Source organism: Stegostoma tigrinum, chromosome 18 (assembly GCF_030684315.1).
Source record: "Stegostoma tigrinum isolate sSteTig4 chromosome 18, sSteTig4.hap1, whole genome shotgun sequence".
NCBI classification, from domain to species: domain Eukaryota; kingdom Metazoa; phylum Chordata; class Chondrichthyes; order Orectolobiformes; family Stegostomatidae; genus Stegostoma; species Stegostoma tigrinum.
In genome coordinates, this window is record NC_081371.1 from 30,551,769 (window position 1) to 30,576,492 (window position 24,724).

The 24,724-nt window shown below is 38.1% G+C and overlaps 1 protein-coding gene across 4 annotated transcripts in view; it reads right to left on the minus strand.

Annotated features, from left to right (window-relative positions):
* The window catches only part of immp2l (inner mitochondrial membrane peptidase subunit 2), a 507,249-nt gene that overhangs the window by 90,897 nt on the left and 391,628 nt on the right, over nt 1-24,724 (minus strand). Inside the window, exon 6 of one of the 4 annotated variants that reach the window (XM_048548872.2) lies at nt 3,003-3,191. The exons of the other annotated variants lie outside the window; for them this stretch is intronic. Within the exon in view, the coding sequence (XP_048404829.1) occupies nt 3,075-3,191 (117 nt within the window). The 3' untranslated portion in view covers nt 3,003-3,074. Of the gene's footprint in view, nt 1-3,002; nt 3,192-24,724 lie in introns of those variants that run through there. 4 annotated transcript variants of the gene reach the window in all.

The following is a 24,724-nucleotide window of genomic DNA, read 5'->3' on the forward strand; positions in this document are numbered from 1 at the left end:
ATTAAGGTGACATGGCTACATGACAATAAGGAAGGCGTTCTTAATAGTGAGGGATATATGACATTCAAGAAGAATAGGAAGCGAGTGAAAGGAGGAGAGTTGAGCTCCTAAACAAAGATGAAGCAGGTGCAAAAGATAGAGATGCCTTTGATTCTAGACATTATAATGTGGAATCAGTTTGGGTAGTGATATAAAATATTCGGGGAAAGAAGTCACTCTAGAAGAAACCTCCAGGCCCTGGAGCAGTAACCACAATTTAGGAAGAAATATAAAGAATAAATATTTGGCATTTGTGACAAAAAAACAGCCAAAATCATGGGTGATTTAAACCCACTTAAAAATTGGAAAAATTATATCGGCAATAGTAACCTCAATTAAGGATTCATAGAATGCTTTCAATGGACTTCCTTACAGCAGCATGTTCTGGAACTGATCAGGAAGCAGATTATAGAAGCCTTTGGATTATGTATTGATAGTGTTTACAGTATTAATTATTGACCTGAGAGTAAAGGCATCGCTAGGTAGCAGCAATCATAATTCGATTCAATTTTACTTTGGATTTGAAAGGGACATGAGTGCATGAAGACTGGCACTTTAAAAGTCAAATAAAGGCAACCTGAGAAAGCTAGTAAACTGTGATATTAAACAAGGAGATGGGTTATTCAAGGAGCATTGTCAGATACTCAAAGATTGTATTCCTATAATAAAGAAAAATTCAAAGAGAGGCCTCACCTGGGGGAAAAATCATCTATTTGCACAAAGATGAGTGGCAGATCAGAAGACTTTTCAGATTATATAGAATGGCAGTGAACAGCGTAAAGATTAATTCAGAATAATACATTGAAACATGAAAAGATGTTACCTAGAAATGTAAAAACAAAAACCAAGAGTTTTAATTAGTGCCTGAAAAGGAATGGAGAAAGTTAAGTGAATGCAAGTCATCTAGAAGTTGGAAACGGGGAGTCATTTATGGATAATAAAGAAATGGTGGAAGTAATAACATTTTTTTGCTTCTGCCTTGCAATATAGGATGCAAAAAACTTCCTATTAAATCTGTACATCACAAGATTGAAGGACCTATCTCTGAGCCAGGAGGCCCTGATTCAAGTCCCACTTATTCCAGAGGTATATTAGGATAACTCCAAGGAAGTGGGTTCTGAGGAAGGGTCATCAGACCCTAAATATTAACTCTGATTTCTCTTCACAGATGCTGCCAGGCCTGCTGAGCTTTTCTAGCAAATTCTGTTTTTCTTAACTCTGAACAGGTTGATTTAGAGAAAACAAAGTAAAATTATAATCACTAGGGAGTGGTACTGTACAAATTAATGGATCTGCTGGCTGTTACAACTCCGGGTTCTAACAGACTTCATCCTATGGTCTTAAAAGTGGTGGCTAGAGAGGAAGTTTTTTTATTCATTCATAAGATGTGAGTGTCACTGCCTGGCTGGCATTTTTTGCCTATCCCTAGTAATAATGGGGAGGTGATGGCCTAGTGGTATTATCACTGGACTGTTAACCCAGCAACCCAGGTAGCATTCTGGGGACACTGGTCCAAATCCCGCCATGGCAGATGGTGGAATTTGAATTCAATAACTATCTAGAATTAAGAGTCTAATGATGACCATGAAACTATTGTCAATTGTCAGGAAAAACCCATCTGGTTCACTAATGCCCTTTAGGGAAGGAAGCTGCCATCCTTACCAGGTCTGGCTTACATGTGATTCCAGACCCACAGCAATGTGGTTGACTCAACCTGCCCTCTAGGCAATTAGGGATGGACAATAAATGCAGTCTAGCCAGCAACATCCCCATCCTGTTAATGAATAAATGAAAAGAAAAGAAAAATTATGTGCTAGTTAGCAGGAAGTTTCCTTGCTCCAGTTTTACACGATGCCATGAGATTTCATTGAGTCTAGAGTCAGTACTGAAGACTACTGGGGTAACACCCTCTCAAATTTTTACTATTCTGCTGCCACTCTGCTCACACCACTGTCACAGATGCTCTCAGGAAGGATCATTTGATCAGAAACGTTCACTCTGATTTCACTCCACAGATGCTGCCAAATCTGCTGAGTTTTCCCAGCAAGTTCTGTTTTTGTTACAAATGGTAATGGTGTAGTCTGGGATGTTGTGGTAAGATATGATTCTGAGAGTATGATAATGTCAGGTTGCTGCTTGACTAGTCTGTGAGACAACTCCTAGAATTTTGGCACTAGCCCTCAAATGTTAATAAGACGAACTAGGCAGAGTCAACAGGGCTTAGTTCGTTGTTGCTGTTTCATGTGCCTTATTTGATGCAAAGTGGTCAGTGCAGTTTCATTCCTTTTTAAAGGATGGATACAATTGAGTCTCTCGCAAAGTTACAGTCATTCATACTGAGGCAGGTCTGGAGTCACATATAAGTCAAATCAGGCAAGGACAGCGGTTTTTCCTACTCTAAAGGATAATAGTGAACCTGATAGGTTTTTATGACAACTGACTCATGGCTACACTTTTAATTCCAGGCCTCTTGAATTGAATTCAGATTTCACAATCCTCTACAGTGGGATTTGAACACAGCTCCCTTGAGTCTCCTTACACTAGCCTAATAACAACATCACTGCCTCCCAGATTTAGGGGAACACAGGAAGTTAGCTGGATCTCCACCACACCCTCCGGCCCAATAACATGCAACTTCCCTCCCAAGACTGAACTCACCTGTCATTAAATTCTGTCCAAAGCTCCATTTGAGGCCTAACCAGCACTTTGTAAAGATTTGGCATGATCTCCTTTGCTTTAGCATTCAGTGTACCTATTTAAAAAGCTAAATATCAAACAGACTAGAAGTTTCTTTCAGGAAAAATAAAATCCATGGAGCATAAGGTTTTTTTCAATTGGTTTTATAAAATATATTCGACAAGATTCTACATTTTATGCTGTTACTGAATATAAACAAAGATTTAAGCAGATGTTCAAAATGTTAGAAACAATTTATTTACTTGCCTGCCTCTGTGCTTCCCATACCCTACACAGCAATTTATCCACTTTCTTGACAGCAGATTTAGTCAGGAAAAAAACATTTTCTGAAGTCTCTTTCAAGATGTCTGGTTTCTCTGGTCCCAAATACATGGTCTCCAGATCACACACCCAAATTTTCTCCACTCCCGTTGTTGCAGCAGTGATTTCAGCATATATTTCTTTGATGGGAATAACTTCAAATAGAGAGGAAACAGGGTTCACTACTGCTGAATATGAATGCACATTATTCAAGACTGCAAAGTTGTGTGCATGTGCTACTTAACAGCTCAACAAAATGTCTAAACTTGGACACTGCGTAGAACAGGAAGTGTCTGTGTGAAAAATCGTAAGTAGGATGAAATTATTCACAGAGCAGCAAAATATTAAAAGTTCAATAACAGATTCTGATTTTCAACCACCTGTGAATAATTGGAAAAGCTAAATTTGTCTTTACTGAAATCATTAAAAGGAACAAATAACATTTCATACCAAAATTCCAATTTGTTTCACATCATTCACCCTACATCAGTCATGTTTCATGATTGAGGAAACTAGTTCTACATACATGCTAAGGAAGCAGTGCCATCTGTATATTTAATTTTGCAAGGTTTGGAATATCACAATCTTGCAGTGTCTCTGTGTGAAGACTTCCCACAAATTAAAATATAGCAAGATAAGCTGTTCAAGCCTGTAATAAAAACTAGGAAACTCTTCACAGTGAAGTGAATAAATCTCATTCAGAGTGGAAACATTCTTTTAAACAGAATTGATAATATGCACAATGGATTGATCTCCTGGATTACTGCACATTACTGTTGGATATGTAAGTTGCATTTTTTGTTAAATTGAGAAGCATTGATACAGATTCAAAGATCCTAATCCACAATAGCCGACAGGTCAAAACAAGTGGAGAGAAGGGTAGGTTAGCCAGAAATGTAGGGACAAGATCATTTCAAAGTTGCACTTTAAAACAAGTAAATTGTTAAAATGGTGCATGTAAATGAGTACGGGAGTTGGGAGGTCACACTGCAACTGTACAGAACATTGGTTAGGCCACTTTTGGAATATGTGCGCAGTTCTGGTCTCCCTGTTGTAGAAAGGATGTTGTGAAATTTGAAAGGGCTCAGAAAAGAGTACAAGTATGTCGTAGGGGTTGGAGGGTTTGAGCTATAAGGAGAGGCTGACAGACTGGGGCTATTTTCCCTGGAGTGTCAGAGGCTGAGGGGTGACCTTAGGGGCATGGGTAGGGTAAATAGACAATGTCTTGTCCAGGGTAGGGGAGTCCATAGGTTAGAGGTGAAAGGGAAAATATTTAAAAGAGGCCTAAGGGGAAATTTTTTCAAGCAGAGGATAGTAAGTTTGTGAAATGACCTGCCAGTGAAAGTGGTAGAGGCTGGTACAATTACAATATTTAGAAGGCATCTGGATGGATATACAAACAGGAAGGGCTTGGTGGGATATGGGGCAAATGCTGGCAAATGAGACTAGGTTAATTAAGGATATCTGGTCGGCATAGACAAGTCGGACCGAAGATTCTGTTTCCGTGCTCTACAACTCCATGACTCGATGATTCTAGGTATTACCTCTCAGTTCTGATATCTTCTATTTTCTTTTTTTATCATTTCCAATGGTCTAAGATCTGTTCAAGTTGTTTAAAGAAACCAAATGACACCGTGTTCAGATTTAAAACTGACCATTTACACATCATTTCATTTTAACATTGCAACATTATTCGGACTAAGATCTTGTTGAGCATCATGGGATTCATAGTAATGTTATTTACAGAACTGCATTATTTTAGCTGGCTGGGATGGCAGCATTTTGGAGTGACATCTCCGTCTCAAATATAAGGCTGCAGCCTTCTCTCTGTGCTACACCATTGTCTGAAATCTTCGCCATCAGGACCCAGCTGCCATTGCTGCCAGCACCATTGCCAAGTGGGCCTCCTAGAACATGCAAGAACCAGAATATCAGGACCCCTGAGGCAGTGCAGCCAACAGCCAGTACAACAACGAAGGAATACTCCATCTGTACCAGCCATCGCCCCAGACTAGACAGAATGCAGCAAATTCCCCCAACTCCCCATCAGCAATCAGCCATAATTAGACAGAGGAACCTCGTGGTGTTGCAGATAGAGATATTACAGGAGCAAAGCCTCAGCCTCAAACCTGGGTCCACTCTGGGAAGATCCACCATAGAAGGTATCATTATTAGAATGTCACATCTTACTTTTATCTTTACAAATGCATTTTATTTTAGCAGTTTTAACACACATGAATGTAGCCATTTAAAGTAATTTATTTCACTCTAGAGATTAGATGTATACTCTTTCAATTTTTTTCTGCTGAGCAAGACCCCACAGAACCTAACTCCAGTTTCAGCTTTGCTTCCTATGGGAATCAATGCTTCACTTCATGTTTTTTCACCAGAAATTGCACCTCTAAGGAGCACAACCCTGATGTTATGAGACATTATCCTGTACATAGTTGAAATTAATGCAGTCATACGTAATATTATGCTTCGATGTGCATCTGGCAATTAAAATGTCCATCAGCATTTGACAGCTGTCCTTGATTTTTGGAGAGAAATAGATCCTGTTGCAGAAAATGGGACAAAGTCCAATATAAATATTGCAGTGACATTTTAAAGATACGTAGCTTAGATAATTAGCAGCTAACATGATCTCCCTAGCTGGAGCTTGACCATGATATCCTTTGTTACATATGCAACAATAAAAAAAAGTTTAAGTTCTCAATTCCTTGAGAATCTAAATTATATTCTTAGCTATCTTTTGCTTAAACCTGTATGTTCCATATTCATTTCAATCCAAAGAAAGTTGGATTTCTGGTGCATATTATATGTACTATTTTGTAGAATAGAAGTAGTGACTATCATTAATTTTGCTGTTAAAATACAAATAAAACTAACCTTTGAATAAAAATATCCTGGCTTTAATGCTGGTTAATTTTCTTGCATTCAAAAGGGATTATGTAGGAGCATGCATAGGTAACAGGGATAAATATGAGCAACAAGGCAAAGGCACTAGAGTTACAACAGGGACTCAGTTAAAAATTTTAAATATAAAATCTCTACAATCTCTATAGAATTTTAGAAATAACACATCAAATATAAAGTGCACGATAATTAATATCATAAATTAGCTTTGCCTCATACTTACCCTACAACATGCTAATTAAGGATTGTGAATAAACTGCTTGGAATCCAAGAACTGAAACACTGCAGAGAGAGTACAATACACTAAATATGTACTTGTCTAATTCGAAAGTCAACCCTTGGGCAACACAATATGCACAAACGATAGCAATTGTCTTGAAAAGTGCATTCCTGACTGGTGACATGCTATGTGAACTTTTGATTTGCTACAAATAAAAGGAAATAGAGAAAAATAGCTTTCTGCAAAACACAGTAGGATCTTGCTAGATTAATTTCCCAAGTCTGAGGTTATTGTAGTATATAGAGCTGGACTGAATCATTAAACATGACATAGCATATTAGAAAATAACACCTGATATGTATTTCAAATGTGTGATATACTGATAACTGGTTTGTCATCAGTTAGTGTCAGCTCCTTTTAGCAAATACTACACATAAAGCTTTCAGTTTTATCATGGTCTCAATAGCGTAATCAAACCAATTTTGGTAATAAATGTGTCACAATAACAGAAAGAAGCTTAAGGGAATGTGGTTTTTCTGGAAAATATATTTCATCATGTAGTACACAGCCACTCATGGAATAAATTTGTAACTTGACAGTTCATAAATGCATGAATCATTTCAAAGGTAATTGCATAAAACTCTTAGTGAGCAAACATCAGAGTCATTAAAGCAATGAAAAAATTACGACCTTTGTTTTCTCTTCAGCACATGTAGAATTTTCAGAGTTATTTGTAACTGAGTATATATTTCATACATACACATATATACAAAAATACATTGACATATTTTAAAATAATAGTTCTGTGAGGACAAACTTTAAAGATATTTATCTATGTTTGCCTGCAACCATCCAGCTAATTTAGGCCATGAAGAAAAACATTTTTTAAAGGCTGACAGGTACACAGCTGCTGGAAATAAAGAAACCTGAAATTTTTTACAGCCAGATATCACGTACAAGGGAAAGACCAACATTTCAAATGACAATGGGCTGATACACACTAAAACCAAATCCTGCTGTTTACTTTGTATAAAATTATTTTTAATTTGTTACTTGTTATTTGATATCCGTGTGGTTGAATTCTGGGAGCTAGGTGTCTATAATGATAAATCTAGCTCCATTATGCTTTCAATGGAATCAAAACCTGCTGTTAAACCTTCAATGATTACATTCTTGTGCTGGCAATTCCATGCACAGATCACCTGTAGAACATCTTAAATGGAATTTGTGTGACCACTGGCCTGAGCAAATTCTGCAAGTTTATTTTGCTGTTACTTTCTCGACATAAGAGTGGCGTGTTGAGAGCCAATATCAATTCTACTGAAGAATCACAATAAGTGCTATCTTGCTTGCATAACCACATTTAAGAACTTTTTTTTAAGAAAAGAGAATTATTTGTGGTTTTCTAAATTTGCTCTGGGCAAAAGGATCTGGAGCTGGAAAATAAGGGAAGTTTACAGTTCTGTTCAGTAAATTCTGGGCAATATTCTCTCAAACTATTTTCCTCATCTTTCTGAAGATTTTATTTCTGGATGTTACTGTGCACTTGGAAGAGCAAATGTGTTACAATGAATGGCACGTCCCAGACACTTCAAGGACAGCATACTAAATGGCTATGGACAGAAGTACCTCAGCCATAAACAGCATTACACTAAATTAAATTGAGCTATTTAAGCTGCTGTTTTTGTTTATGCAGAAAAGTCTATTTGATCACAAAGCAGCATATTCATTGCTTGTAAGTAAATTAACTTTTGATACAGAATAAAGAAATTAAGTTTATAATGCATTACTAAATATGGCAGACATTTATTTAAATTATGATGTTCATTCAGATTTTTTTAAAAAGCAAAGCCTTATACCTAGATATTGTCCATGCAGTGAGCAGGCCACTAAGCATTGATAATGCAAAAATGTTCCCAGAGTTTATCAATTTCTGATTTGTGTGGGGCTGGCTCATCACTGGTATGCTTGTTATAGGGACAGTACAATGAGCTTCAATATCCAAGCTGGACGTACATAGGATGTTGACATCAGACGAGGACTGAGTTAGATTCAGCTGTGATACCCTGCAGTCAGGCAGACTACTAATTCTCTGCCAAGGTTTACACATGAAAAACGCCAATTAAATGAGGTGTTGAACAGCAAACAGTGCTCAAGAGATTAGTTAGGAGTCATGGATGAGATTTTCATTTAGGATGCGGGAAGATCAAGATGAGAAAATTCTTGACTTGGAAGCCTGTCTCTTTAAAAAGGCAGAATGTGATGGACAAAAGCAGCAGATATGACACCATCTGTGGATAGAGGGACAGTCAACAGTTTGTGCCCAATATAACTCGTTAGAATTCAAAATGTTAACTCTGTTTGCATGTCTCCTCTAATGCTGCCAGATCTGCTGAATTTCTTCAGCACTTCCTTTTTTAAAATACATTTCACATCTCCACAGCTACAGTATTTCTCTTTTATCCCATTAGAAAGGTCTTTGCCCACCACATCTATCAGTTGCGGAGACAGAGGCAAAATGACAACAGTGACAAAATACAGTCAAACATAAAGCGGCAACAGAGGCAGTGAAGATGTGATCAGGTCAGAAGGCTGACAGCCCACCCCAATTTACCTGGCTATTGCTCCAGATGTAATGATTAATGTCAGGCCTCAGCCGCTCATTTCTCAAGCCTCCTCCTCACCCCCATACAGTAAAGTTCAAGTTGCCATAGTCTCAGAAGACCATAAGGCTGCTCTATCATTAGAAAAAAATGAAAAAGACTGGTGGTGATTTAACCTGCGAGTCACCATGCCTCAGGTGAGGGGGGAGGTTGAGAAGTAGAATCCTTTATGTTAACCTCAGCCGGCATGGAAATTGAGCCCACATGTTGGCATCACTTTGCATTGTGAACCAATCATCTAGCTGACTGACCGAACTAATTCCACCTTGCCTTCATAACCCTTACATGTCCCTTTTATTCCTTATCCTGTTCCAATACCACCCCCTTTCATTTATCCTCCTTTTTTTTGATCCTGCATCAATATGAGCAGACTTCAGGAATGTGTACTTAAAATGTAGACGAGAACAAAAATTAAACTTTTGATAATCTCACTCACACACACTTCCTGCTGAAAAATTTCTTTGTTGCAGAATGTATATAAAAAATGCAAGTTCAATCAAGTAGTCATACTGTTTGTAAATACAAGCAAATATCTATTTCATTAACTATTTCAAAGATCAATAATCCTTTAATAATTCAGTCAAAATAAGAACACAGCCCTATCTGAGATAAGTAGTTTTGGTGTTTTCTGAAACTCAGCCAAGAATTCACAATGGTCTCAGCAGCAATAATAATGTAAATAGAGGAGAACACTGAAACTGCAAAACAAAACCCTTCTTCTATTAAGCTACACCAGACATTCTATTAATTAAAGCCATTCAGGAGCTATTAGACATATACTTTGCTCTGAATGAAAGATGGTAAAGGTGTTTTTTTTTTCCCCCAATTCAAATGGTCTTCAGGCTTTTAAAACAGAGGACAATCATCCTTTCTTTGTGGGAACATTACATAGTCTGGCTGATTGTTCTAAGTCCTGCAGTTTTTCCTTCTAGAATGGGTTTTTCTCATATCAATAAGTGATCGAGGAAACATCTTAGAATTGAGACTCATCTTGCACATGACTATATATGTTATTTATGTTGCCATACTTCTGCTGTCAGCCAACTTGTGTGCTTGGAAGCTAGAAGCAGCTAAACTTTCAGGTTTACATTATTTTTGATTTCTGTGGATTCTGGCTAATGCTCCTGACACCCACTTACCATCAAAGCTGCCTCTACATGGCTGGTATGACTCTTTGTATTCATTATGAGACAAGCAATTAAAGGCAACACTGAATAAAACCTATACTGTGCAAAATATGAGAAAAAGACAGAATGATATCGAGCATAGTACAGCAGTGGTAAAGTGGAACTATATTAATAATGTATTCATACCTAATTATTATTAGTTATTTATCACTAACTATTGTCCATTTTTTCTAAAATGTAGAATTTTCACAAAATAGGTCTTAACTTTGCCATGCTCAGAACCAATAAGATTTGTACAACCATAACAAAAACTACAGCAATTGATGATAATAATAATTTCACTCTATAGTATTTCAACAGTGTGGTCTTGTCAAAATCTGAAGGGAGCTGTCTTTATTTTCAGTATTACACAGGATGTGATCTTCACTAGCAAGGTCAGCATTTGTTGTCCATTCTTACATTGTCTTATGAGGAGGAGGTGGTGAGCTGCTATCTTGAACCAGCACATGTATTGCATGTACACGCACACTGCTTTTAGGAAAGAAGCTCCAGGATATTGGTCTAGCATATTGAAGGATCAACGATATACTTCCAAGTCAGGATGGTGTAAAGCTTGAAGGGGAATGTACATCTGGTGGTATTCCCATTTATCTGCTGTCTTTGTCCTTCTCAGTCTAACAGGTTGCTGTCAAAAAACCCATTTGTGAGCTGCTATAGTGCATATTATACAGAAATTCAGTGGCCTTGGGCATTGGTGTTGGAGGCAGTTAAAGTTTAAGTTGGAGAATTGGTTGCCAACCAAATGGACTGCTTAATAGATGGTGTCACTTTTTTGAGTGCTAATTGTGTTGTTGGAGCTGCAGTTATCCACGTAAGTGGAAAGTGGTATAGCATGCTCCCAACCTGTGCCTATAGATGGTGGACAGGTTTTGGAGTTCAGGATATATATGACTCCCCTCAGGATTTCAAGTTTCTGATGTGCTCTTGTAGCCATTGTATATACATGGCTGGTCCAGGTCAGTTTCTGGTCAATGGTAATCCTCAAATTACTGATAATGGGGGATTCAACAATGGAAATGCAATTAAATATCAATGCATGATGGTCAGATTCTCTCTTGTTGGAGATGGTCATTGCCTGGCATTTGTGTGGCATAGATGTCACTTGTCACTTATCAGCCCAAGCCTGAATGTTGTTCTTGAATGCTGCATGTAGATATAGAGTGATACAAATAGGTGTCACTAATTGTCATGAACTTTTGTGCAATGTCTGGTCTTATGAAGAGAAAGCCATTTTAAAGTAGGTGAAACTGGTTAGGTCTGCCCTGAGGAACTGCTAAAATGTTCTGAATCTAGGATAATTGACCTCCAATAACTACATAGTTTGTGCTAGGTATGACTCTACTCCGTAAGGTTTCCCTGATTCTCCTTGAGTTCAAATTTTCATGACTTCTTGGTATTGCACTTAGTCAAATGCTGTCTTGATGCCAAGAACAATCACTCAGCTTCCCTCATGGCTTCAGGTCTTTTGTCCATATTTGGACCAAGGCTGCAATGATGTCAGGAGCTATATGGCCCAAGCAGCATGGAGAATTACTGAGCAGGTGACTGCAGAGTGTCACCTGACAGCTCTATCAATGACACATTGTGGAAAAGTGATGCAATTTCTTTTTCTCCTCTCCTTCTCCTAGTGGCTTTTGAGACCTCGAACATATGTTTAGGGTTGAGAAACAGGAAAGACTGAGTGAGAAGTAATTCTGAGAAATTAGGACAGAGCAAGATAAACGTCCTAGCACTGAAAATTTTGAGGCTGAGTCAAGTATTGCCTGAGTTGGTTCTCAATGATTGAAGCAGCAACCACGTCAAGGTTTAAGAATAGATTAAATAGGTGGGTAGAGAAAAAAGGGAATGATCAGATATAAGAACAAAATATCAGGTGTTCAGGTGGTATTCCACAGATTTGAAGTGACACTTTCAGATGCTAATTCAACTCTCCCAACTGCCCCACCTCCCCCCAGTAAGTTGCTCTTATGGCCACCCCCATAACCCCTCTGATTGAAGAGCCCCTCAGTTTATTTAATACCAGTTAGTCACACTACTCTTAAATAATATCAAATCATTACACTAGAGATCCCAAGCAATGTTTTATTCAGTCTTGAAACCATTTTGAATCTGTAAGAGCATGCTTTCTAGTTCAGAAATGCACAATTTTGCATCGCAACACTTTGAAAATGCTGATCAACTTGACTTTGGACCACAATCTCTGCAATTAGAGCACATCTAGATCTTCATGCCTCGTTCCATGTCAGAATGGAGACACAAGGATTTAAAAATGAAAGGTAGGACCTGATTCTGGGCTGAATCTGAGATTTCTAACCCCACTCTTGTCATGTGAGATATTACTGGCTGCTGAATAAGGATGCGAGCAGGAACGTAAATAGGGAGAGAATGCGAGAGTTGATTTAGCATCTGAAAGTGCTCTCAAGTGAGAGAAAATTTGCTAAAAAATGACACACGTGTTAAAAATGACATTCAATGTTATTACTGTTTTCATTTTTAACTCAAACACTAAATTCGGTATCATTGGAAATATCAATTAATGAATTTTAGACCATTTGGTTGATATCTTTCAATACTTATAGTTCCTTCACGTGGAATGTCAAGCTATTGACCTACCTGGTTACATCAGTTTTTCTTGCCACAAAACAAAAAGCAAATTTCACATTATGTTACATCAAACATATTACTCATTACTAGAGGGCGATGTGGAAAGGTAATTTCACAAATATTAGTTTTCTATTTGCAGCATGAAGCAGAGAAGAGTCAAACAAAGAGTTACAATTCTCATCCATGGCAACACAGTACAGTCCCTGACAATTGTCTATTTTTTCCCCCTCCGTTGCTGGTCTTGCTTCACAGGACAGCCTAAAGCATTAACCATTTTACTCAGAGATTTGTGTTTACACTTAGGGATAGCCCCACATGGAGATCTGACAGAAAGCTTCAGTTTCCTCCCACACTCCAAAGATGTGCAGGTTAGTTCGACTGGCCATGCTAAATTGCACATAGTTTCCAGGGGTGTGCAGGCTGGGTGGATTACCTGTGGGAAATGTAGGATTACAGGGATAGGATAGGGGACTGGGTCTGGGTGGGATACTCTTCAGAGGATCAGTGTAGACTTGATGGACCAAATAGCCTTCTTCTTCACTGTAGAGATTCTATGTTGAATTAAATGTGACCTTGATAAAATGGTTTCATGCCATCATAACAATAGTAGTGTTTAACTTTGGCATTGTAACCTTTAATAAATAACATCCAACAATTTGGTAACATTCCAGATCACAACCCCTTTACTTACTGAGACTTAATTAAAATTTTCACAAAAAGTAAATTACACCTTGCATTTTGTAGAAGAATACAAGTAGAGATAATGAACAATTAAACGGAACAAAACAAAACCAATGAATCTAAGGAGATTGTTCTAACAAATGGTCTTTAGACAGAGTAGCATGAAAAATAACCTGAGATTTATACTGAGAGCAAAGCAACTAGAGCTGTTTGCTATTTTAACTCTATGGAGAACTTGACCTTTGTGATTTTCATCCTTTACCAGGATGAAGCAACTAACACAGTCTGTGAATGTTGAATATGCCTTTGGAATGTAACATTACACACACCCAGGAAAGCTGGAGTTAAATGACTAAAAATAGACCTTGATTCATTGAAGATGAGTGCATCCATGTGGGGAGAAACTCTACTTTTTATTCCACAATAATTTTTTTTCAGCTGCTTTCTATAATGAAGCGCTCATTAATAAAGCATGTAACATGGGATCAGATAATATAACCCATTCCTCATGTACAAAATGAACTGAGTGAACAAGAATATTCTAGATGTCATTTTACAAGTGAATTTAGACTAGCAAATATATGTTCAATCCCTGAAACATTACAAAATGCAATGCATCAGTATGTTCATATACCATAAGGAAACATGCTCATTTCCATCTTCATTATCTTAGACATCAAAATAAGGCTATAAAGATCATAGACACCAACTTAACTTGTATCATTGAAGGATGACATGCTATACAAAGCATGCTGTTCTATATAATTTAGTATGTTAATATTAACCCATATACTTATGTGCTGGTTAATGTAACATTTATACATAATAGCGAGTTTTGAGAAGATTTGTAGCTCAGGTTGAGGTTCTGGATGTGAGTTTGCTCACTGAGCTGGAAGGTTAGTTTTCAGGTGTTTCGTCACCATTCTAGGTAACATCATCAGTGAGCCTCCGCCGAAGCGCTGGTGTTATGTCCCACTTTCTATTTATCTGGTTAGGTTTCCTTGGGTTGGCAATGTCATTTTCTGTGTTGGCGATGTCATTTCCTGTGTTGGTGATGTCATTTCCTGTGTTGGTGATGTCATTTCCCATTCTTTTTCTCAGGGGATGGTAGATTGGCTCCAAATCAATGTGTTTGTTGATGGAATTCCGGTTGGAATGCCATGCTTCTAGGAATTCTCGTGCATGTCTGTGTTTGGCTTGTCCTAGGATAGATGTGTTGTCCCAATCAAAGTGGTGTCCTTCCTCATCTGTATGTAAGGATATGAGTGATAGTGCGTCATGTCGTTTTGTGGCTAGTTGATGTTCATGTATCCTGGATCCTGTATCCTCTTGGCATCAGGGTAGCACACAAACCCACCAACACACTAAAACAGCAGCTAATGAACTTAAAAGACCATATACGGACAACAAATAAAACGAACGTCATCTACAAAATACCCTGCAAGAACTGTGACAAACACTACATTGGACAAACTGGCAGGAAGCTAGCCACCAGGATACATGAACATCAACTAGCCACAAAACGACATGACCCACTATTACTCGTATCCTTACATACAGATGAGGAAGGACACCACTTTGATTGGGACAACACATCCATCCTAGGACGAGCCAAACAGAGACACGCACGAGAATTCCTAAAAGCATGGCATTCCAACCGGAACTCCATCAACAAACACATTGATTTGGAGCCAATCTACCATCCTCTGAGAAAAAGAACAGGAAATGACATCACCAACACAAGAAATGACACCACCAACCCAAGGAAACCTAACCAGATAAATAGAAAGCGGGACATAACACCAGCGCTTCGTCGGAGCCTCACTGACGATGTTACCTAGAATGGTGACGAAATGTCTGAAAACGAACCTTCCAGCTCAGCGAGCAAACTCACATCCAGATTTATACATAATAACTAGTTATAATAAATGTCTGTTGGATTCCTCAATACCATGATATCCACATCCTAGTTTCCTCTGACATGAGATATTATATAAGCATTGTTACATTAGGTAAAAAAGAAACTCTGCTGGAGGCAAAATGACATCAGCATCAATAAATAATTGTTTTGTTTGATGAATTCAAAGTATGTTTACCTATAATTCTGAAGTAAAATTACTGTAGATGTATCTGAAAGAGGTACAGTGAGCACATCAATGTTAATGAACTACAATATCATAGTCGCAAAACAAAACATTTACAAAACTAATACTTGCATATTTTGGCAAGTGAACAATGTATAATCCAACACCATCAATATCTATTTGTTTTTAAGGGGAAAAAAATTAACTAATAGAAATATTTAACCAAATAGACATCTATTAGATAGTCCTTTTAATATGGACTGGAGTGGACTGGAGTAACACACTGTGCGCACTAGAGTCATTTATTATTTAATCCATAGTACTTTGCAACAGCATTTTGAAATATGTATTAGATACCACAGCCGCATTTTCATGTCAGTGCAGCTTAATTAAACTAAAAATGTTTCTCAGTGGAACAAAATATTTTATGTACAGAACAGATGTCAAGTTATTAAGCCTGACTTCTAAAACTGTACTGTCCAGCAAGATCTTTCAAGCGTATGTCAATCCTTTTAAAGCCTTGTCTCAACCCAGAAAAAGAGCAATTGTAACATCAACATCTACTATTATAGTGACGTGAGTTTTCACTTGGATGTAAACAGTTAAATTTCTCCACAATCTGTACAAGTTCAGAAATGAGATTTTTGTTTCCCCCAGTCCTTTCCTCTAGTGCCCATTCAACTCATTTACATATCAATGAATGCAAATCTTCCACGAAACAATGTTTTAAAACATTTCTTTGAAAAAATGCTTTAATAAATATTTTCCTCATCTTCAGAAATAGAAACTTCGTAAAGTTTTCTTAATACAGCTGTAAGTGGGGTTTTCACAATAGAAAAGATGCATCTACATTGTGTATTGCAGATTAGAATGGGTGACTGGTTTATTTCAGCTACATAGATATGCAAGGATGAAGGCTCTCTTTCTGTGCTGTAATTTTTGTATGGTGCTACAAAAACTGTCCACCATTGCCAGAATATTATGATTTAAAATTATTAATAAGAATTTTAACAAAAAAAATACAAATTCATGTAGGAAATTGAAAGAAAACTAGATCATTCAGCCCCTTGGCACTGTTCTGCTATTCAATAAGATAATGGCTGGCTTGTTTGTGTTTCAAATTCCACATGCCAATTTACCCTGATAACTGTTGATTCCCTGTTTATCGAGAATCCATCCAGTACTGTCTCAAAAATATTCAATGAGATTCCCTCCATTACTTTCTGAGGCAGAGAGTCCCAAAGTCACTCAAATTCCAGTAGTCAGTTGAATTAAGTTTTATTTGTTGGGATTACCGCACATAAAGAATCCTGGTTAATTTCTGAAGCCCCCTTGAACACCTACAAATGAATGCCATAAATGGAAGCAGCTAATTGGTAAGGCAAATCAGGGCAGGATTTTTATATACTTAATGGTAAGATTCTGAGGAGTGTTGCTGAACAAAGAGATCTTGGGTTAAACTTTAATTGTTTCTTCAAGGTGGAATTGCAGGTAATTGTGGTGATAAAGATGGGGTTTGTCACACTTCCACTGGTCAGAACACTGAATATACTGTAAGTTGGGACATCATGTTGCAGCTGCGCAGGATATTGGTTAGGCCACTTTTAGAATACTGTATTCAATTCTGGTCTCCTTGCAAAAGGAAAGAGGTTACAAAACTTGAAAAGGTTCAGAAAATATTTACAAGGATGTTGCTGGGGTTGGAGCGTTTGAGCTATAGGGAGCGGCTGAACAGGTTGAGGTATTTTTCCCTGGAGCATTGAAGGCTGAGAAGCGACCTTATAGAGGTTTACAAAATCACAATGGGCATGAGTAGGATGAATAGCCAAGATCTTTCTCCTAGGTTAGGTGAGTCCAAAACTAGAGGGTGTAGGTTTTGAGGTGAATGAGGAAAGAGGCCTAAGGGGCAACAATTTCATGCAGAGGGTGGTGCATGTATGGAATGAGCTTCAAGAGGATGTTGTGGAGGCTGATACAATTACAACATTTAAAAGCTATCTGGATGGGTAGATGAATAGGAAGGACTCGGAGGGATATGAGGCAAATGCTGGCAAATTGGTCTAGATTAATTGAGGATATCTGGGTTGGCATGGACAAATTGGACTGAAGGGGCTATTTGTGTGTTGTACAACTCTACCATAATGGTGATAAATTCATTCTGGGACACAGCTGGTTTTGTGGGCCAGGCCTGCTTTCGCATAATGCTTTAAAGCTTAGCACAAAAGTTTGCAAAGTGAAAACATGATAAATGAGATTTGCACACAAAATTCTGCAAACTTGTGTGCTAGTTACCTCAGTAGTGAACACATTGCACCTTCACATTGCAATGTAACCGATTGGAAATTCCAGACAAATGCAGCTAGAACAGGCTAAGCCAATGGAAGGGAAGAAAAGAGATGAATGAGGAGTGGGATCGGGACTGCTGAGAAAATTCAGGAAGAAATAACCAAGCTTAAACCTCAACAGTGTCTTTAGAAATCTGAATTAAATTGGCAGGGGAAATGAGCCAAGTCCTGGAAAGTTAGATTAAATTGTATTCTATGGTCAAGATGTATGGTATGCGCTAGTGAAGTCTGATAAGTTCCAAAATTTAAAGGTATAGAATGTAAAGACAAAACCACTTCTAACAAAGTTCACTTCTGTATGTGGCAAGTTTATGTTGCAGAAAAACATCAGTGTATTTTTCTGCCATAGCAGTACAATCAGGTAACTTTTGGATACACATACTCAAGTTGAACCAACGGTGATCAATTCCATATCTGTTAACTTGGAAAGTTAATGCTGTGGACAACCATGTATGCAACAAGTCTGTTAAGTATCTGGGTAGCTAAACTGCATTTGAAGTCATTCATTAACAGGTAGAAGTGCATAACAATTTGTTGTTCACAAACTCAAGAATCAGGTTTTTAAGATTATTCTTTTTCCTTTCACCTTTTAAAATGAATGTCTGGTTACCTTATACCTCTTTCACTGAGGAAACAATGCTATCCCAATTGAATGCAAGTAAACACTATACTGTGTTTCATCTAACAAAGGAGTTATTCTGTCCCTTTAGGAATTTGGCATAATTATTGCGCCGATGTCAAAGTGTTGTTGTTGCAGTTCTAATGTAAAAGGGCTTTACTTTAAATTTTGATAATTCCGCATTTCCTCTACAGGACACAAAAAGCACATGGAAAGAATATTCAGCTGTGACAATATCATAGGGAGAGGGTATGCTGCCAGGAGGCAAGAGCTGAACTGTAGGATCTTCAGAAACAATAACAGTTCTAAGGAAGGTCAAAAACCACACAACATCAGGTTATAGTCCAATAGGTTAATTTGAAAACACTAGATTTCAAGCTTTGCTCCTTCATCAGGTGTACAGAGAGAGGCATCAAGACACAAAATTTATCAGTAAAAGATTAAAAAAAAACAAGTGATGTTTATGCATTGAATAAACCTAAAATGACTGGCTGACTCCCTGTTGCCAAATCTTTAATCTGTCAGAAAGGAGATGTAGGTTTCGATTGATTAAAATGTATATCTCAGAATTTCTTTCAAGTCACTGCCCTTAGATAGCTAAAGGCTTTAATAGTCTATACAACAGATGTCATCTCAGGTCAGACAATGCATTTTAGATGTGGGGCTTTGTTTAGAATCTGTCTGTGTTTTAATCTGGAGTCAGGTTGGTTTCATTTCCAAAGCAGGAATTTATAAAATGCCCTATTGACTGACTGTGTCTACAAACTGTATGTTTTTTGAACAAACTAGAATGTATCTGCAAATACAAATTCACCCCATAGATATGTGTGTGTGTGTGTGTGTGTGTGAGAGAGAGAGTGTGTGAGTGGGCGTGTGTGAGTGTGCGAGAGAGTGCGTGAGAGAGAGAGTCTGTGTGTGTGTCTGAGTATGTTTATATGAGAGAGAGTGTTTGCACGTGAGTGTGTGTGTGAGTGTATGGTGTGGTGGGGTCAACTGTACTGCACGTGCAGCACAACAGGTGACACCACCACACTATACACTCTCACTCATACACACACACTTTCTCACACAAACGTACTCACACACACAGATCCTCTCTCACACATACACACACTTGCACTCCCTCACACACAAGCACACTCTCTCTTCAACATTCACACACACAGTCTGTGTGAAACCAGTCTGACTCCAGGTTAAAACACACGGGCAGATTCGAAGCAAGGCCTCACACCTAAAATAACATCTCTGACCTGAGGTGTCACCTCTTGTACACACTGATAAACAGGGCAGTGACTTGAAAGAAATTCTGGGATTTGCATTTTAATCAATCGAAACATGCATCTCTTTCCTAACTGATTAAAGATTTGACAGGAGGGAGTCAGTCAGCCATTTTAGGTTTATTCAAAGCATTCACAACAGTTGTATGATCTTTTGATCTTTTACTTATAAATTCTGCGTCTTGATGCCACTTTCTCTACACCTGATGATGGAGCAATGCTCTGAAAGCTAGCGTTTTCAAATAAACCAGTTGAATTATAACCTGATGTCAAGTTCTAAGGAAGGGTCATTCGACCTGAAACATTAACTCTGATTTCTCTCCACAGATGTTGTTGGGCATGCTGAACTTTTCCAGCAATTTCTGTTTTTGTTTCTGATTTCCAGCATCCATAGTTTTTTCTGTTTTTTTTTTATGCAGGATCTTTAGATTCAGCTTCATTAATTGGCGAAAGCCACTCATTTGCTGTCTGTAAATCTTGATTCAACCTATCTTCCTTTTAACTTTGAAAGGATCGCTTTATTTTTATTCAATTACCAGGTTCCAGTTCTGGGAGTACTGTAATTGAATGGGGATCATTAAAATTACTCGTGCCTTGGCCATTTGACATTTTGTCTACACTATCAATGGGAGCTCTAATCAACTGGTAAACTGTGCTTTCATCTATCATTGCTAAGGCTGCACTTTGAACACAGTAAGACTGCAAAGAGTTCCTCTTGGTTCAGAATTCTATATCACTGTCTATAAATGTGTTTGTGACGAGGGTCCACAACCATAAAAATGTCTCATTGCAATTTCCTTAGAAGGTTCCAATGGTACATATTCTGAAGTCACTCAATAGTAAGGCAGTTTATTATAGCTCACAAATAAGCAAGATCAATAACTCAGGACAGAGAACATAGAACTGTCTAGCACAAGAACAGGCCCGTCGGCCCACGATATTGTGCAGAACCTTGAGAAATTTGGAGTAATGGATAAAAACAAACTTCTGAGCCTTAGGTTTACACAAGCCAACTACAATTTTCGGAAATTAAGTGGGGAATGGTGGTGTTATGGCAATATCACTGCACTAATATTCCACAGGTCTAGACAGCTGATGGAATTTAAGTTTGTTTGATAAATCTAGAATTGGAAGCAAGTGAAACCATCACCGAGTGCCATAAAACTCCATCTGGGCCTTTGGGGAAGGAAATCTAGCAGCCTTAACTGACCTCTGACTTCAGACCTTAACAGCGTGATTTCTGAAGAAGGGTCTAGGCCCAAAACATCAGCTTTCCTGTTCCTATGATCCTGCTTGCCCTGCTGTGTTCATCCAGCTCTACACCTTGTTATCTATCGCACATAACCCTCTTGATATTTGCCCTCATGTTCAGGGCAATTACGGTTGGGTGACACATGCTGACTAGTGATGCCCATTTCCCTCAAAAGGGTAAATTAACAGTTTGGTAAGTCATAGGTACATATGACTTTGGAGCAGGAGTGGGCATTTGCCCTTTGTATAACAGCACATTCAATACTATCCAATGGATCTGACTGTGATTTTTCAACTCCTGTCTACCCCCATAATCCTTGACTCTAGTGTCTATCTAAAATCTAACCAAGTTTGCCTTGAATACATTTTCTTTGCCTCTCTGGGGAAGAGAATTTCACAGTCTAACAACCCTCCAAAAAAGAAATAAAAATCTTTTTCTATGTCTTAAAAAGGGAGACCTCATATTTGTAAACTGTATAGGCTAGTTGTACTGTCCCTCACAACAGGAAATATCCTTTCAGCATCCACTCTATCAAATCCCCTCATATATATGTTTCAATAAGGTCACTTCTCATTGTTCCAAACTCTAATAGGTACATCATCCCAACCCATTTAGCTCCTTTCAATATAATGTCTTTCACCCAAGAATGAGTTGGGCGAACATTTCCTTAAATGGTTCTAACACATTTATAACCTTTTACAAATAAGGAGACCAAAACTGTACACCGTACTCTAGATACAGACCAGACATGGTACAGCTACAGTGAAACTTCCCTACTTTTACATTCCACTTGCTTTATAATAAACACCCACACTCCATCTGCCTTCTAAGTGATTCACTGTACCCGCATGCAAACCTTTAGTGATTTGCACATCAAGAGACCCTAGTTCTGCAGTCTTTCTCCATATAGCATACTGGTTTTCTATTTGTCCTGCCAAAGTAGACAAATTTACATTTGCCCACATTATATTCTGTTTTTCATTTAGGTAACAATCGAGAGATCCTTTGGGTGCCTTCTTTTAAATGTAACTTCTAGCTACTTATACTGTCTAAGCAGAACCCCTTCCCTAGTCCTACCGATGTTGTTGGTGCCTTGGTGGATATAACAGTTGGATCATCTCTCTCCCATTGCAAGTTCCTCTCCAGTCTCAAGCAGATGTCCAAACTGTAGAACAGGCAGGCAACACAGCCTTATGGGGTGTCAGTGCAGAGAACTGTGCCTCGCCCCTGACTACACTGCTCTCTACTGCCACAATGCTGGAGCTAGAAATTTTATTAGGATATGTCATTCATAACTGAAATGTTTCTCTCTACAGGAAGGTCAAAAGAAGTGCTTATCAGGTTCCAGGGGTGGACAATGAGGTGGTTGAGATCCATGACAGGGAAAGGGAGGAGCTGTGTTCTGGGGGTAGAGGCAAATTGAGTGCAGAAAAGGGTAGAAGGGGGAGGAAGGCAAGGGAAAGGGGGAATGGGTCTGGAGCAGGGGGATGGCTGGCAGAGGAAGGTGAGGGCAGTGAAAGAGGGCAGCAAGTCTGAAGTAGGTGAGTCAGGGATCAGGTCCTTGAGGGGCTGTCAGGTCATGGACTTGGGCCTGTAAGAAGTCTGGGGTCACATATTTGGAGGCATTTCGGTAATTGCGGGTCAGTTAAATAGCTACTCAGGAGGAGTTACCATAGATTCAAGTCTAAATTTTTAATCATCTAATTAATTAAGTAAACAGCTACTCAGAAAAAGTTAGACAGTTAAATATATAGACAAGTCATATGTAGCTATTTACTTAAATCACATCAGAACCCTCTGATCTCTGATTTAAATAGATTTTTTTCAGAGGGTTCTAGGCACAGGATAATTATCTAGTGGAATCTTAAATTTTCCAGATGATTTCTGCACCGTCTGCTACAGTGGCGATTTCGCAAGGTTCCTTTGCCCATCTCTCATCTTGCTGGAATAACAACATTTTGAACATCAGAAAATCTAGGCTCTGCTCATGTATTATCATTGATACTCCAATAGAAGATCACCAGAATTGCAATAGTGCAGTGTCTTCCACTTTAGTTAGAAATCAGTTATTTTGCAGTTAAGATGCTTCTGATATGTCCATTACTTGAAGTGACACATATCTTCCCAAACAGGCTAATGATTGCCCATAGTGTGTAGGTTATAACACAGAAGAACTAAAATATCAATCTTCAAAACAGTTTGCTGTTAGCTGTGAATCAAAGCTGAGTAAACATGACTGAGGAAAGTCTCTGAACTTCTTAAATAACACCTACCAATCGAAAATGTCACCTCAATTAAATTACTCGAAGTATTTTACAGATTTTTCATCTATCATTTTCTTCTTGAGTACTGATAGAGCTAAAAAGTGCCCAATATCATCAAAAGTACTGGTAAACTGAATTATTTTAATGTTTTATTGGTTAGTGAGCTTACATTTAGTCCACTGAGTTGACAGAAAAGCTGCATCCAAAAATGTTTGAGTGTTACTCTCTCGCTATACCTGTCTGCCTCTCTACCTTATTTTATCATTTACATTAACTTCTTCAGCTAAGATTTTGGTCTTCTGTCGCAATATCCCCCAATGTGGCAGGGTATCATACCTTGTTTTATAGCGCTGTTATGAAGCACCTTGGGGCACTTCAGTACATTAATGGTATTGCATTTGTTTTTCGTTGATTTTATGCTTCCCCTTGATAACGATTTTGCATTTGAGCAAGACAAAATTAATATGCTTATTAATCAACTGAAAAAATTGCTGCACCTAAACTAAATGAGCATGTCAACCAATCAAAGGCAAAAAATTTGTATGAAAGAAATATAAATAGCATATAAGTATAAATAGTCATTGGAATAGAAACTGAGCTGAGCTGAACTGAAAAGGATATTTTTCATGAAACACTCGACAGAAAATTACATACAAATACAAATTCAAGGGGGAAACAGCATACATTAATGCTGATTGACAGTTAATACTCAGAGTTTGTTTAAATTTTAAACCCAGATGGGTCAATTCTGATTGGTTGGGGTGTTATGATTGGTAGCCATTTATTTGATGGATTTACCAAGTGTCGTGAATGTACATGTTCGCTTTGTTTGCAAAGAACAAGAAACTGTGTATTTTTACAGACAACGTGAATGTCTGGCAGTGTTGCAAGGCTTCACGACCAACCTGGACATGAATATCAGTGAAGCCAACAAAAGGATTGTAAGAGTCATCCTTATTGAGTGTCACCCTGTCAACAAAATGCAAGCTATTTTTAACGACAGAGCTACATTTGTATTAATTGGACTCATCACAGCCTCCATTGAAAGCAAGCTGAAACAATAGTTGCTGGACCTATGAAATGGCAATGAGCTGCCAGATCATATAAATGATAGCTTTCCTCCACATGGTTACTGCATCTTCATATATATGTGTTTTCCAAGTCATATAAAATAATGTCTTTTCAGAAGCTGTCATATTTGTGACTGGTTCTGCACATCATGAATTGGCCAAATGGTTGGGCGAATTTCTACAACTGGTTTCACACTTTTTGTCCATTTACACAGTAAATGATTCCGTTGCATTTGGAAAGACCATATAGGACAGGCAAATCAGTGACAATGCAAGGTCCATGTGCTCACTTGCTCACCAATGTCCTACTGACAGAAATCACAGAAATTTGCAATGCAGCACTCTACAAATGTAATCTCAACTCTACACCATTGTGTGGATCAGTACGCTTTGAGCCTATAAATCAGAATTCAGTTTCAGTAACACCATGTATGCCCAAATAGATACTATTACCATAGGATCCCCACTACGCATAGCTCTTGGAAATTATTCAGATTCCATGAAGA